We start from the raw sequence: 12,691 nt of genomic DNA, 5'->3' as shown, positions 1-12,691 counted from the left end.
AATGCTCTTTCATGTAAAAATAAATTTTGTTTTGAAAAAAATGTTTTGATGTGTTTTTTTTCCAAAACGGTACTTAGTTTACGGACAAGCCTCGTACTTTGACAGTATTTCTTTGCGTATCTTGTAGATTATTGTTTCTATTTGCATTACAAATTTATCTCTGTAGTGCAAAAAACTGAATTTTGTTGCTGATTTATTATAATATGCTCCAAAAAGCTGCTGTGTCGTATATGTGCGAGTGGACTATCGTGTTAATGTATTGAGCATTTTGCTGTCGCATATATTTTTCACTGCCATCCACTGCCGTGATGTCGATGGCAATAAGATCTTCAAATCTACGAATGCAGTGGTAATACCTAATCAATGTCGCGATTAATTATTAGTCTAAAAATTAACGTAAAAAAATTTTTTTATATACAATAATTGCACAGTGTAATGTACGTGCGACTAAAAAGATCATTGAACAATGTACAATCGATGTGGCGGTACATGTACGTATATTTTTAAGAAGGGCGACGTTTATCGCGATTCAATGTCGGTTTAATTCACCTGAGCTAACTTGAAGGGGATACGATAGCAAGTGTACTAGAACACTTATTTTTAGCAGTAGCCTTGTAGTTTCTGAGAATCATACAGAATTATATTTCCGCTTAATAACAGTAATCAAGTCGTGTAATGATTTATACATATATGTATGTATACGTTTATATGCGTATTTTTCATACAATTGTGCAATTGTACCGTGGTATAAATATAGTACCTGGATGCTACATCTCACATATCGCCTGAGAGTACGAAATTTCATTGTCCGCAAAGTATAATAAGGATAAAAATACTGATACAGCAACATGTGACGTAGCATTCCCTAGTCTTTCTTCACTAGTTTACTTCATAATCGTCATTAGCTTTAATTACCCGTAACTAAAGTATTTTCATTGAAACCCTCTTTTTTTTTTAAACGTACAAACTTCTTCATGAGCGTAAAGTTACATATGCTGTATTAGAAAAATGCATTTTATAAGCAGTAAAATACATATTGCAAGATAGTTCGTAGCTATATTTTCGATATTCATATTGGAAGCAATTTCTATGATATTTGTAACAAGATCATTCGTTTTCGTCGTGATAGACGTCGTGATGTACGAGTTTATATTCGCTACCAATTATAAAGTTATTCCTGATGCAGTATTGTGACGCAATATACCTGTATCGCGTGATTTATATGTAATATTTATACATGTCAATTAAATATATTATCGAGTTTCAATTCAACAATATCGTAGAGTAAACAGATAAATACCAAAGAGCGTTATGTAGCTACGTTACGGGCAAATTCGTTGCATGTGCTTGTTCCAGAGATTTATGGACAAGGAAGTATGATATACGGCAAGTAGGGATTTCATAATAAAACTAAAAGTCATAAAGTTATATATTATTATTATATAAGTGAAAATACTTTATTCGTTTTGGAGTTTACGCACGTTAATCAATTTAATTTCATGTATTGTGTCAGTACATAGTAAAAACGTGCGGTATATATATACATATCTGGATAAATTATATAAGTGTATATCTTAATTACATGATACAATTCTCTTTTTCAGAATTTTGAATCTCTGAGTCAAATGGACGGATATATTTCGTTTAAATTCACGTTGCTTTTTGTTAGTCTATACTCTATATATCATTAAATTTATGAAATATACAAAAATATATAAAATATATAAATACACTATTAGCCTAAAAATATTGAGACAGTAATCCCTAATTATGTAATAAAAATATATTAAAAAGTATATAAAAAAGGGATGTCCTAAAACAGTAATGTTCTTTTAATCAGCTTGGATACGATCGAACGTAAAAAATTAGAATATTCCTGTAAGAATAAAATTTACAACAAATGCATCTCAGAATGAAATAATTCAAATATTTCAAGAGATAAGACAATCCTATTACGGGATAAAGCAAAAAATCTGATTGTTTTCTCATATTGACAAAAATATCTTACATTTTTGTAAACTGTGTTTAAAATATCATTGGCAGTGATCGGGAATTGATCGGAAATTTAATGTTTAGACGCGGCTTAAAGGAGGCTTAGAAAAAGGCGCGAGAGATTAATCGACAACGAACGATACATTCGTCGGGCTCTTAACTAGTCACCGAGCTCTCAGAGAAGCTTCTACCTGTGAAACAGCTTTTTCCAGGCTACCACTAAACTCGCCGGCATTATCCACGTGTACATCGCACTCGACACGAAGGATATCGCCGAGTTGCATCCGTCTTCGGAACACGTGAACACACAAGTGCGATAGGTCAGCTTGTCACCTGGCTGTTTTACGTAGTCGCAGTAGTTCCCCATATCTACGGACGAGCAAAATCGCTTCGTGCCAATGCCACCTGTTTCCAAAGGTACAACGCATTAATTGTACGATATATTTGTCCCAAGCGATACTAATTGTTTAACTTTGTAGAAAACTTACTGAGATATGTAATCTCAGAGAAGCGATTGTTCTACTATGTAGCAGCTTGTTCGATTTGATTTGAGTTGAGTGAATGAGCGGATCTTAAACGTGCGTACACACAACTTAATCGATAGTTGGAAAAAGCGAAAAACAAAAAGCGACATGCAGGAAAACGTAGAGATATGTATATCTTGATATATTTTGCGGAAAGTATAATTGAAACAATTAATCAAATTTATAAGGCTCTAATGTGAAAACACAAATGCGAAGTAATAAAGGAGTAAGAGCCAAAACAGGATATTAGTGTTTAAATAATTTTAATTTTAAGTCTATTACGAAAAATAATACCTCAGCCAGGGGTTTATAATAATGTACACTTTCGAAATGTCGATCTCCCTCAGTGACAAGGAAACGATTTCCTTAGTTAAATTAATTTCAAAGGCCGAAGGTAGAACGTACGAGTGAAAGGAAGTCAATTCACGTCAAAATGATCACTTTTCGGAGCAGGAAAAGTACATTCCATTTTTCATTCCTTGTGATAAATGTTTCACGCTAAACCTAGATTTTATGACTGATATAATAAATACCGACTATTGAAAAGATTAATATTTAAATGTGTTATTGAAAGTTCGCGTCTCCAATATAAATTTCGTAAAACTCTTTATACATTTTAATCTCAGAACTACTTAAACTCTATTAAAATAATTAAGGGCCAAGTGATCGTTTCGTAAAATGAACCCGGAAAGGTACACTCATGCACACTCGACGATAACACAATCTTGATATAAAAACCTCCGTAACGGCCGATCGATTGGATGCAATAACGCGCCCCGTACACGTGACTACAATTTCTCGGCACCAAGAAAGTTTTAACCATCTCGCTATCCATGCATTTCCATTCGTCCGCCGACGTGCACTGATAGCAATCCAAGGCCACAGCTTAATTGAGAAAGTAATAATTAAATCTCTAATCGAAACTACATGGCGATTGATTGTTACACAAGTTTCCCAATGACAGATCGTAAAACAATAATTATGAGGTAACTCTTAGATATCCTCGAAAGTGATGATCTACTGCAATGATATAAACAATTGTGGTTAGTAGATGAACTTTTCGCAACATGAAGAACCATTGGAACGCAATTCATCTTTTTCTTCTAGGACGAAATGATAATCAAGCAGAGGTAAGTCCTCTATTATGAGATAGGTTTCTAATAAGAGGTAGCAAGTTTTCAACACCCAAATTCAATCACAAATCTTTCTTCGCATTTTGACTACACAATCTAACAATGAATTTTCCACTAAACAGATTTCGCTCCAAGGGCAATAAATTCATGGTGGAGTTAACAGATGACATAGCACAACTAGTATGTCCACTCTCTCTCTTGGCCCCTTTGATCTTGATGGTGTATATGTACTCATCTAAGCTGCACTATCACACATACAACTTTTCTTTCATTGGTCTGTCCAGAACAATGTCGGATACACAGAAGGGATCGACGCAAAACGAAACAAATGACGGAGTGGATCTACTAGTTATACTATGCAGATGATGCCCATTATTTTGACAAAAACCCTGCTATCTCTTATTAGGAGCTTATCTCAGAGGGGACTTTCCTCTATATATTAAACATTGCTCATAGCAATTCGACTTGCTCGTGAACGCGTTCCAAGGTCTCGAATGTGTAAATATGTTCCAGCATGTTGAAAAGATCTGGGAAGAATCCGGTTCAGATTAACGCAGGCTCGCTGGCATGCTCGACTGATCTATGTGTGAACATGCGAATGATTATTAGAAGAGTTAATCGGCTTTCCCCCATGCCACCACTGTGTTAGTCTCCCAAGCAGAGTCTGTAGGGAATATCTTGGCTGCTGTTTACCCTCGAAACGGCCTACGTGCTTGACGCAATACTGCGCCCCGTAAACCTCGGTGCACGGCATGGGCTGAAGAACCACGTCGCTCGTCAGGAATTCATTGCACTGAAATGGGTACTCGTTGCTGGTGCTGTTACACTGGTAGCATTGTATGCTGTATCCTGGATAAGAAAACTGTTCTGTTAAACTTCCACGGATGAGAAACGAGCGAGATCATCCTGGGCAATCGTCTTGTCGCTCAATTGTGGCAAATATTAACAACTAAATGTTCAACTCGCACCTTCTAAGATATAAATCAGTTACAGTGTAAACGCCTTTTTAGGACCTGGCACAGATGGAGGTGGCCACTTGAATTATCATGTGAATCCGCAATCCGTATACCGCGCCCGCGACGGGACGGTTACGGGGTGACGCGGGGCTACGTGCCCCGCCCAAGGTGCGTCGTCCGCGCGTTAACCTCACCTGTCTCCGCCAGCAGCGAGAGCACCGCCAGAAACGTGCACGCCGCGACGCAGCGACTCGTGACAGCCATCGCAGCCTCTCCGGTCCGCCCTCCGTAATTGTCGATCGTCGCTCCGACCCAAGCTCTCCGTTTCCCCGTCGATCGCGAAGGCTGGATGTCACGTAACGACGCGCACCGTTTCCCGCGACTAGAGTGTCTCGCCAGCAGCGTGAAGGCGTCGGCGAGTCGCGCGCCCTGAACCTAGCCCGAAGCTCCGGGAATCCCGCGTCGCCCTCCGGCGACGGTCGCGCATGCGCGTTGCGTTTGTTTTCCTCGGACGAGGAGGCGAGCGCGATTGTCAAAGACAATTGGAATTTTCAAAATTCGATATTTGGTGAACGGAGCAAATGAAGCCGCGACAATTTTCCCTGGAACTTTGTGCAATTCTCCCCTCTTCCTTTTTCATCTAGAGTCTAGACGACATCGCTTCAGTCTGACAGCCCGCCACAGTTGAAGTTTGCAAATTATAAATTGCAAAAATTTACATCCAGAGTGGGTTCATTTACGTCGGTATGTATATATTATCATTTATTTCGCCAACGAATCTTCGAACGTAAGTAATATAACAACTTCTAACTTTGTCGGAACATGACGAGAAATGGGAAACGGTAAAGCATAACATTTATATATTCATATAACGCAACGCTAATCTAATGTACAGGACGACAGTCTCTCTATGCAATCATCTCCGAAACCATTAAAGGAAAAAAAAAACGATAAGTTTAAAGAGACATATCTCTCTCAACAAAAATAAACTTTTAGATTTACAAAATGTAATCTTGTTTGCATCGTAGAATTTTAGCCGGCGATAAAACGTAACTGAAACCATATTTTTAAGACGAGCGCTAGTTTTCAAGATATCACGCATATTAATTGCACAGATTCAAGTGGAGCTCTATGAAAAACATATTCAACTACATATAGTTGATAACTGAACGGTATTTCGTGTACGCACCTAACACATAAGAATATACGTATATAGCAATAACGTAATATGTACATTTCTTTGACTCAGGTATGTAAAACACGATGGAAATATCTACGGTACATCACACGTTATCATCACCAAATAATACAAAGAAGAGGCAACGCATCGCGTATTGTATACACAGGATGTAGAAAACTCGCCACGGAAATATTTGTATGCGTCTTCGCCCGTTTCGCCTGGTCGATTGTACCAGGATTCACCGGTCATCCTGTACACACACAATTACAACGTTCAAAATATCTTTCTGAATAGAGATACGGGAGATCAATGGCAACGGGATTGATTTCCCGTATCTCACGAGTCGGTGATTGGTTCTTGGTATCATAACTGAGCTCATTTAGGATTCTGCTTCGCGCCTTCCGCAAGTACGGAACTCTTAACGGCAGTCTTGTTAATTTTTTTCAGAAGCCTGGAAGACTCGCTCGGCTTTACGTGTCCAGCAATCTTGGCTCTGTCGCGCGTCCCTTGAACGCTCTGCTTGTCGCAGGCGCGCGGCACCTTCGGGGATCCCTTCGCGCCGGTCTCCGCCGCGCGGGACGATTCTCCGACCTCGGGAAGCGGCTTGGACGTTCTCGTGGACGAGATGACTTTGAGCCTCTTTGCGCCCTGCCGCACCGCCGCCGTTTCCTCGGAGGAGACGCGCGTCTTCGCTGAACCGTTGGCCGCCCTTGGCTTCTTATTCGCGCTCAAACGCGGCTCGAGGGTGTCACTGATCGTCGAGCCTGCGTTAGAGCGATAGCGGTCGATCGCCTTTAGAAACGGCTTCGCCTCCACCTCGGACGTGATCGCGCAGATTATCGCGCTGTTCTCCACATTGCTGGTGCAATGGGTCTTCAGCGCGCGACGTGCGAGCGTCTGCCTAGGCTTCTTGCCGCCCTTGATCCTCTTCACCGCCGTGTAAAAGGAGGCGCCGCGGCGAAGGATGCACTTCTTCACCAGGTTGCCCTCGCTCCTTATGGCGTTCCTCGCCCCTGCTACCGCGTCGTTCAATCTCGTTTCCAACTCCTTTAAGATGCCGCTGCTCCGCGCAACGTCGCCTTCGTTATCCTGTAAACAAACGGCACGCAATTGTAGATCGCGGAGATTCGGGAGATGCGTCTCACGTGTCACAGAAAGAGCCACGTACCACAGTAACAACATAAAACTAAACACGTGTGTGAGAGAGAGAGATTGATTTTATTACAACCGCAATTGCTGGCACGGTTATTATACGTAACAATTATTAATTATGCAAAGAATGACTTACCCCCTCGCGGCTAAACACATCGGATATAATTGAACACGTATCATACACTTTTAGAAAGACTAAGCGCATCTACATATATATAAAAACTTCAGAGAAAATGATAAAGTGAGCAGACGTAGCAGATTGCCTAACACGAGTAAAGCCATCTTGTCGATAATACAAATGCATATTATCAGAAAATGTTAATCGTATTTCCATACTTAAGCAAATGAGAATATTCGCTGACGCATGCCAGAGTGCTGTGTGAGGTGAACTACAGGACTCTACACGGTTCGCTGGCGATCGAAAATCCGCGGACGATGATCCTCGACGCGTAGTCGAGTCGAGTCTCTTTGCATTCTACTACACTTGATCGCCCCCATTTTGCTCTGCTTGCAAACACGATGCACGATTCATGCCAAGTTATTCGTCGGGATTGATTGGTCGGGATATCCGGGATATCAAATAAAAGATAAATAAACGATCGCTAAAAAACTGTAACATTTATTAATACACAGCTAGATATGCAAGCTTGTGTGCAATACATTGAGTGAAGTTTCTATACATGTATGCGCATGTAATACGAGACGAGCTATGGAGTGATTTGTTTAAAGCCTATTGCCGAGATCTAGATTCGTTACTTGACTTGGGGAATATCTTACTTGTCTCATGGGATACTAATTAAAGTTGCACACACACTACATCTTTCATATAATAATGATCTCCAACATCGATAAATTTATATGTTTACATCAGCGTCTGATATATTAATAATGGAATTATGCCATAACAGTCATATACTCCAAATAGTTCATAATTTTTGAAGTAAACTTTTATAAACTTCTACATATATATATATATTGTTAAAATGAGTAACGTTTGAATTAACAAACTGCCATATCTCACTTCAACAATTCCGTCGTCCAGAGATATAATGGTTTAACCACTTATACCTCTACGCCGTGCCCTTCGCTAAAGAAATAGATATCATTAATTATATATAATCATCTGTGTAATATTAACGTTTTGTTTCACAACAATTTGCATCTCTGGAAGAGACGCTGCGTATATTAGATTATGTGATCGTAAGTGCACTTGCATACATTGTTGCGTACACTGGTGAAAAATATAGTGCATAAAAAATTGATTATTTACAAAACGAGTATTATTAAATGTCAAATACGACCATAAAAGCGTTAATGTGTATGATTAATGAACACTTTACTGAGTTAGCCACAATATAAAATGATTCAGTAATGCATATTTGCATTCTATATCTTACTTAGCCATCTCATTCTTCTTTATTTTATCAGTATTGAAATTGTTATTTATAAAAAATTAGCGTGCGTCATATATACTGTATATAAATACTGCAATTAAGCAAGTCACTTATATAATGAAAGTAAAAACGGTACAGCATATCTAATATTTAATTCAAATTATATATGTAAATATTAAATTTTGCATTATCCTGTTCTGTGAAAATAATATATAATTGAGAACGTCTTGATATATAAATTTATTTAAAGTATATAGAATATTATTGTCTTGTTCTTTTTTGATAAATATATCAAGTTATATATGGAAGACCCATTAAGAAAAATTATGTTGAAAAGATTTTACGATATTTCTTATATAACAACATAATGAATAGCGTAATATCGTTATTGTCATAAAATATATATTTCAGTTTACATATTTTTATAAAAAACTAAATAGTTTTCATATAAATTTCAAAATTTTTATATAATTTAAGGTACGATTTGCACAAATTTGATTTGTAAACATACAAAATCTCTCTCCCACGTTCCTAGTTGTGCACAAATAAATTTATGTTGGATTAGGCACGAATGGGTTGCAGTGTTAAAGCTAAACAGCACGTAAAATTAGTTCGCTCAACAGAATAAATGATTATGACAATATACACTGCCTTATGTCAGCATTACAAACGTCACTCTCAGTATTTACATCAAAATTTACCTTACGCACTGCTTTGCTGGGCGGTGCAGAGAGATTGCTCACGTATGTTAATTTCAAGTGAGATTTTACTCCTCTTAGAGAGCGATATTGGCTATTTGGCAATCGGCTGTTGGGATTGTTCCCAGTGAGATCGAGAATGGAAGGACCTAGTGCTGCCCCGACCTGTACATTAACAACGATACGATATAGATACCTCGGCAGTATTGCGTAAAACGCTGAGTAGTAAGGAAAATATATTTACCGCTTCAAACACCGCAGGCGTGTACTTCGGAGGAACGAACACATTATTCATAGTTTTATTCACCCCATCGCGAATTCTAGCGGGTATCACGTTCACCAAACGGCCAGAGTTATAATTGCATTCTAGAGTATAGCTGCGTATCAGACCAGTCGTCTTGTACACCGCCACGCGTCCCGAGCCTTCCCTAGACATACCGTCCCGCTTGTCTCTGTAAAAACACACGTACTCAGCGTCCCAATAATACAAACTTAAACACATAATTTCCGCTGGCAGTACACTTCACTTACATAATGTACATATTTCGTTCCGCAAAATTGCACGATGTGAAATGAAAGTGTGGATTGTTGAGAGACATCAACTTGGGTAGAAGCATGCATGCGATAGTATCTTCTGGGTCAGTGAAGTGATTTCCATACATGAATACGCCTTTCTTCGAGGCATGGCCGTGAAGATCGATATACAGGTATAACCCAGAATTATCCGAGCATTTTGGTATCTCGCCCTCGTCGACGGCTGTACAAGTTAGCTTGTCACTCGTCCTGACCTCCGTGACGTTATCGTTTTGACTTTCTCTAGACAGTTCCTCGCTCTCATCTATACGTGGCAACAGGCAAATTACAGACTGGAAGATTACACTACAATTACGCGACATATTACCGAGGTTCAAATATATAAAATAAATATCAATACCAATTGCTGCACTGTCCAAGTGCTCTAATGGCAATAAATGTTTCTTGCCAGTAGCACATCTGTTCTTCTCATCTAACGACATAAACGTTACCTATCAAAAGGGCAATAGTATTAGACGAACACTATCGCAGATTGACGTGACGTAAAATGTATATTATTCTAGCCCTTCGTGCTTTTATTTGCAATATAAACAAATGTTAAAGAGAACTCTGTGGGTTTTCGTCATACTTGTTGCAACAGTCTTGTGGTTGTGTCACGTACAGCGTTCGCTATCGACGCAGACGAGTTTAAAATGCTTACATTGCTGTCCATAATTTCTAAATTTATATTCGATAGGTCGTCAGTTAGTTCGCTCGGTAGCTGGTAAGAATTGTGATAGTATCTATAAGAAAAGTACGTAAAATTTGGCAATGGCCGTGCATATTATTGTGCATATATTGAGCGTCAAGGTATTTAATTGGAAATATAGGCGCTCACTTTATCAAGTTCCTCGCGGCGTATATCGTAGGGTGGTCTACTTCGGAAGGATTTAGATAAACCCTATTCAAATTTATTCCCTTAGTGTCCATTCGATAATGACCTTTGGCAACACCATCCGGGTTGAGCATCGGTATCAATTTGAACACATACAGGCGACGTAAATTTGTAGCAATCTGATCTTCTCGGTTCAGTAGAAAGTTGAGGAAACCATTTAGAACAAAGCTAGACGGTGTTTCGCCCGGGTGGACTCTGGCGCTAATAAAAATCACCTAAATGCACGTATAATCGCATATGTAAACAGGCGTCCCCTTTAAAAACTTATTTTACGTCAGGACATCAACGCGGTACCTTCTTGTCCCGAAATTTGTATGGTCTCTCCTCGCTTTTCTCAGGGAACATATTACTCAGTCTATCTTCTCTCTCCGTCGATATGTTGTGATAGGAGCTTATTGTTAATAAATCTAATCTACGATCCTCCAGTGATCTTATTGCACATTCTCTATGATAATAGACGTCGTCCGTAGACATTACACTCCTTTTCCCCATTCTCGCATCGATCCTTCTCAAATAATTTTGTAAATCTGTATACGAGAATGGATAGGTAAAGGCAAAGTAAGTAACAGCTTTTGAATTTTCTGGAGTGTAATAGAGGAACGATAAAGTAAAGTCGTTCCCTCTCTGATCGAGCTGCAACGTTAAATAGTACGCTATATAACCGCCAAGACACAATTATCACATGTACGTTTATAATCTCTCGCTACATTCTTAGATACGTATTTCCTAGAAATTATGCTGCAATTACAGTGTATGTAGGTTTCTCGCGAATCCGCTCCCAGTGCAAGTGTCCGGGCACAATCTTAAAGACCGGGCACATCCCCTGACTGAACATCTTGACTTGCTTGTTCAGATTGACTATATTAAATCTGACCGAGACACTCGGACGACTAGACTTGACGCCAAAGTAAAACCAGGTTCTATTGTTGTTTTGAAACTGCGTATCGTGACAATCGTGCTTCGTCCACAAGTTGAATTCGTAATCCAACGCGTCTTTGGAGCTCGAGCTATTGGTCGATTTGCCTTCATTCTCGTAAACATCTAAAAATAGTAAAACCTCATGTTGTATCGTTACATAAGAAGTGCACTGGCGAGCGTGCAGCTCGGCGCGACGTTCCTTCGGAGTAGATGCGATCGATTTCATCGACGAGGAACAAACTTCTCCGGTTCAACGACATTTACATTGACACATTACAGACGCGCAAGATCAATGCAGATACGTGAGACCGACGTCGGGCGGTAGCTTCCGTTTACCTTTCTCGAAGGTCTCCGGGAGCCTCACTGGTTCCACCCTGGCCAGATTGGCCGAGTCGAAGTTGTTGAGGAACACGAAGCCACCGCAGGCGATGTTCTCGGTTGCGCTCGCCATCGCGCGTCGGAGAGAGATCGCGCCCGCTGCAGGAATCGGAGGACGCGAGGCGGACGAATTGCTCGTTCATGTGGCGATGGTGTCGTCGCACGCCGACTGTGGAAACGCAAATGTCCCGGACAATTCCTGCGCCTCTTCAGACACTTTCCTCGCCCGTCGGCGACGGCATCGCGCTCATTCCCGCTGGGCGAATCCACTTGATCCGCGACGACGACTCTCGGACGATCATATGATCTCTATTTACGCCACGCACGCACACGTAACACGCACACACATGCGCGCGCGCGCGGAAAGGGTGTTGCGCGCGAGAGTCCGCAGCCCTCAATGCGGTAGCGCAGCGGCGGCGGTGACGAGATCGCTCATCTTCGAGAGAAAGGAAGGGGGGGAGGATGGTTGAACACAGCTTCCTGCTCGTTTTTTTCCGATTGATTTCTCGCCGCAAAGCGAACGAAATGTCGACGCGACGCGATGACGCCCTCGCTTATCGATCGTTTTACTTTTGCGTCGATCAACTCGATCGGCGGGCAAATCCGATGATCGGGGCCCCCCGGCGCAATCCGACGCAAACTTCCGTGCGTGGGTACGAGAGATTTTCTTTATATATAATAAACAACGCTTCACTTCATTCCAGGACGAACGACGGAGGTCACGTCGATCCGTGTCAGCGGCCCGTCGTCTGCGAACGTCGCCTGCGGCATCGGTGTTTCGTTCCAGAGAGCGTCATCGCGGTTATCGCCACATCGACGCCTATACGTTTCTTTTGCGTCTCCCCCGTCGATTGAATCTGATTTTTAGTTGTAATTTTATTCATTGTAAAATGTTTGA

General features: G+C 40.6%; 3 protein-coding genes across 8 annotated transcripts in view; 1 reads left to right on the top strand and 2 right to left on the bottom strand.

Annotated features, from left to right (window-relative positions):
- LOC105560544 (coronin-2B-like) overlaps positions 1–1,275 on the top strand; it is a 12,454-nt gene extending 11,179 nt beyond the window's left edge. For 2 of the 4 annotated variants that reach the window (XM_012009735.1, XM_012009734.1), the window contains exon 10: positions 87–161. Coding sequence is in view for 2 of the 4 variants with exons in the window: in XM_012009737.1 (XP_011865127.1) it covers positions 85–179 (95 nt within the window). In the remaining 2 variants the exon portion in view is untranslated. Of the gene's footprint in view, positions 1–84 lie in introns of all 4 variants that reach the window. The other 2 variants (XM_012009737.1, XM_012009736.1) reach the window with 2 other exon arrangements.
- Positions 1,276–1,425: 150 nt separating this feature from the next.
- LOC105560543 lies at positions 1,426–5,061 on the bottom strand. 2 transcript variants are annotated; one of them, XM_012009732.1, is made up of 4 exons: positions 4,800–5,061; positions 4,343–4,498; positions 3,255–3,401; positions 1,426–2,397 (listed from the first exon to the last, which is right to left on the bottom strand). In XM_012009732.1, exons 1-4 carry the CDS (start codon positions 4,867–4,869, stop codon positions 2,180–2,182), a joined length of 591 nt encoding a protein of 196 aa, XP_011865122.1. In that variant the 5' UTR covers positions 4,870–5,061; the 3' UTR covers positions 1,426–2,179. The 2 variants fall into 2 exon arrangements, with proteins under 2 accessions (XP_011865122.1, XP_011865123.1); XM_012009733.1 differs by lacking the exon at positions 3,255–3,401 and having other exon boundaries at positions 4,800–5,051.
- Positions 5,062–5,450: 389 nt separating this feature from the next.
- On the bottom strand, positions 5,451–12,673 carry LOC105560542 (cytosolic carboxypeptidase-like protein 5). Of its 2 annotated transcripts, none has more exons than XM_012009730.1 (10): positions 11,752–12,673; positions 11,246–11,538; positions 10,792–11,130; positions 10,441–10,712; positions 10,192–10,345; positions 9,964–10,054; positions 9,561–9,867; positions 9,274–9,481; positions 9,033–9,194; positions 5,451–6,874 (listed from the first exon to the last, which is right to left on the bottom strand). In XM_012009730.1, the coding sequence occupies exons 1-10, from the start codon at positions 11,864–11,866 to the stop codon at positions 6,161–6,163; spliced, it is 2,655 nt and encodes an 884-aa protein (XP_011865120.1). In that variant the 5' UTR covers positions 11,867–12,673; the 3' UTR covers positions 5,451–6,160. The 2 variants fall into 2 exon arrangements, with proteins under 2 accessions (XP_011865120.1, XP_011865121.1); XM_012009731.1 differs by lacking the exon at positions 5,451–6,874 and adding an exon at positions 7,532–8,024 and having other exon boundaries at positions 11,752–12,653.
- Positions 12,674–12,691: the final 18 nt, after the last annotated feature.

The sequence above is a fragment of the Vollenhovia emeryi genome, unplaced genomic scaffold, assembly GCF_000949405.1.
Source record: "Vollenhovia emeryi isolate VEMERY1.0 unplaced genomic scaffold, V.emery_V1.0 DF939228.1, whole genome shotgun sequence".
NCBI lineage: Eukaryota > Metazoa > Arthropoda > Insecta > Hymenoptera > Formicidae > Vollenhovia > Vollenhovia emeryi.
This window is presented reverse-complemented; position numbering and strand designations above follow the sequence as displayed.

Excerpts from the sequence above, each read along its gene's own strand:
- LOC105560543 (XM_012009732.1), bottom strand. The coding sequence starts at position 4,869 with ATGGCTGTCACGAGTCGCTGCGTCGCGGCGTGCACGTTTCTGGCGGTG. Across the intron at positions 3,402-4,342 it reads GCACGTAGGCCGTTTCGAGG|CTGTGGCCTTGGATTGCTAT; the intron begins GTAAACAGCAGC and ends TTCTCAATTAAG. Across the intron at positions 2,398-3,254 it reads ATCGATCGGCCGTTACGGAG|GTGGCATTGGCACGAAGCGA; the intron begins GTTTTTATATCA and ends CTTTGGAAACAG.
- LOC105560542 (XM_012009730.1), bottom strand. The coding sequence starts at position 11,866 with ATGGCGAGCGCAACCGAGAACATCGCCTGCGGTGGCTTCGTGTTCCTC. Across the intron at positions 11,539-11,751 it reads CCCGGAGACCTTCGAGAAAG|ATGTTTACGAGAATGAAGGC; the intron begins GTAAACGGAAGC and ends TACTATTTTTAG. Across the intron at positions 9,195-9,273 it reads CGCCTGCGGTGTTTGAAGCG|GTCGGGGCAGCACTAGGTCC; the intron begins GTAAATATATTT and ends GTTAATGTACAG.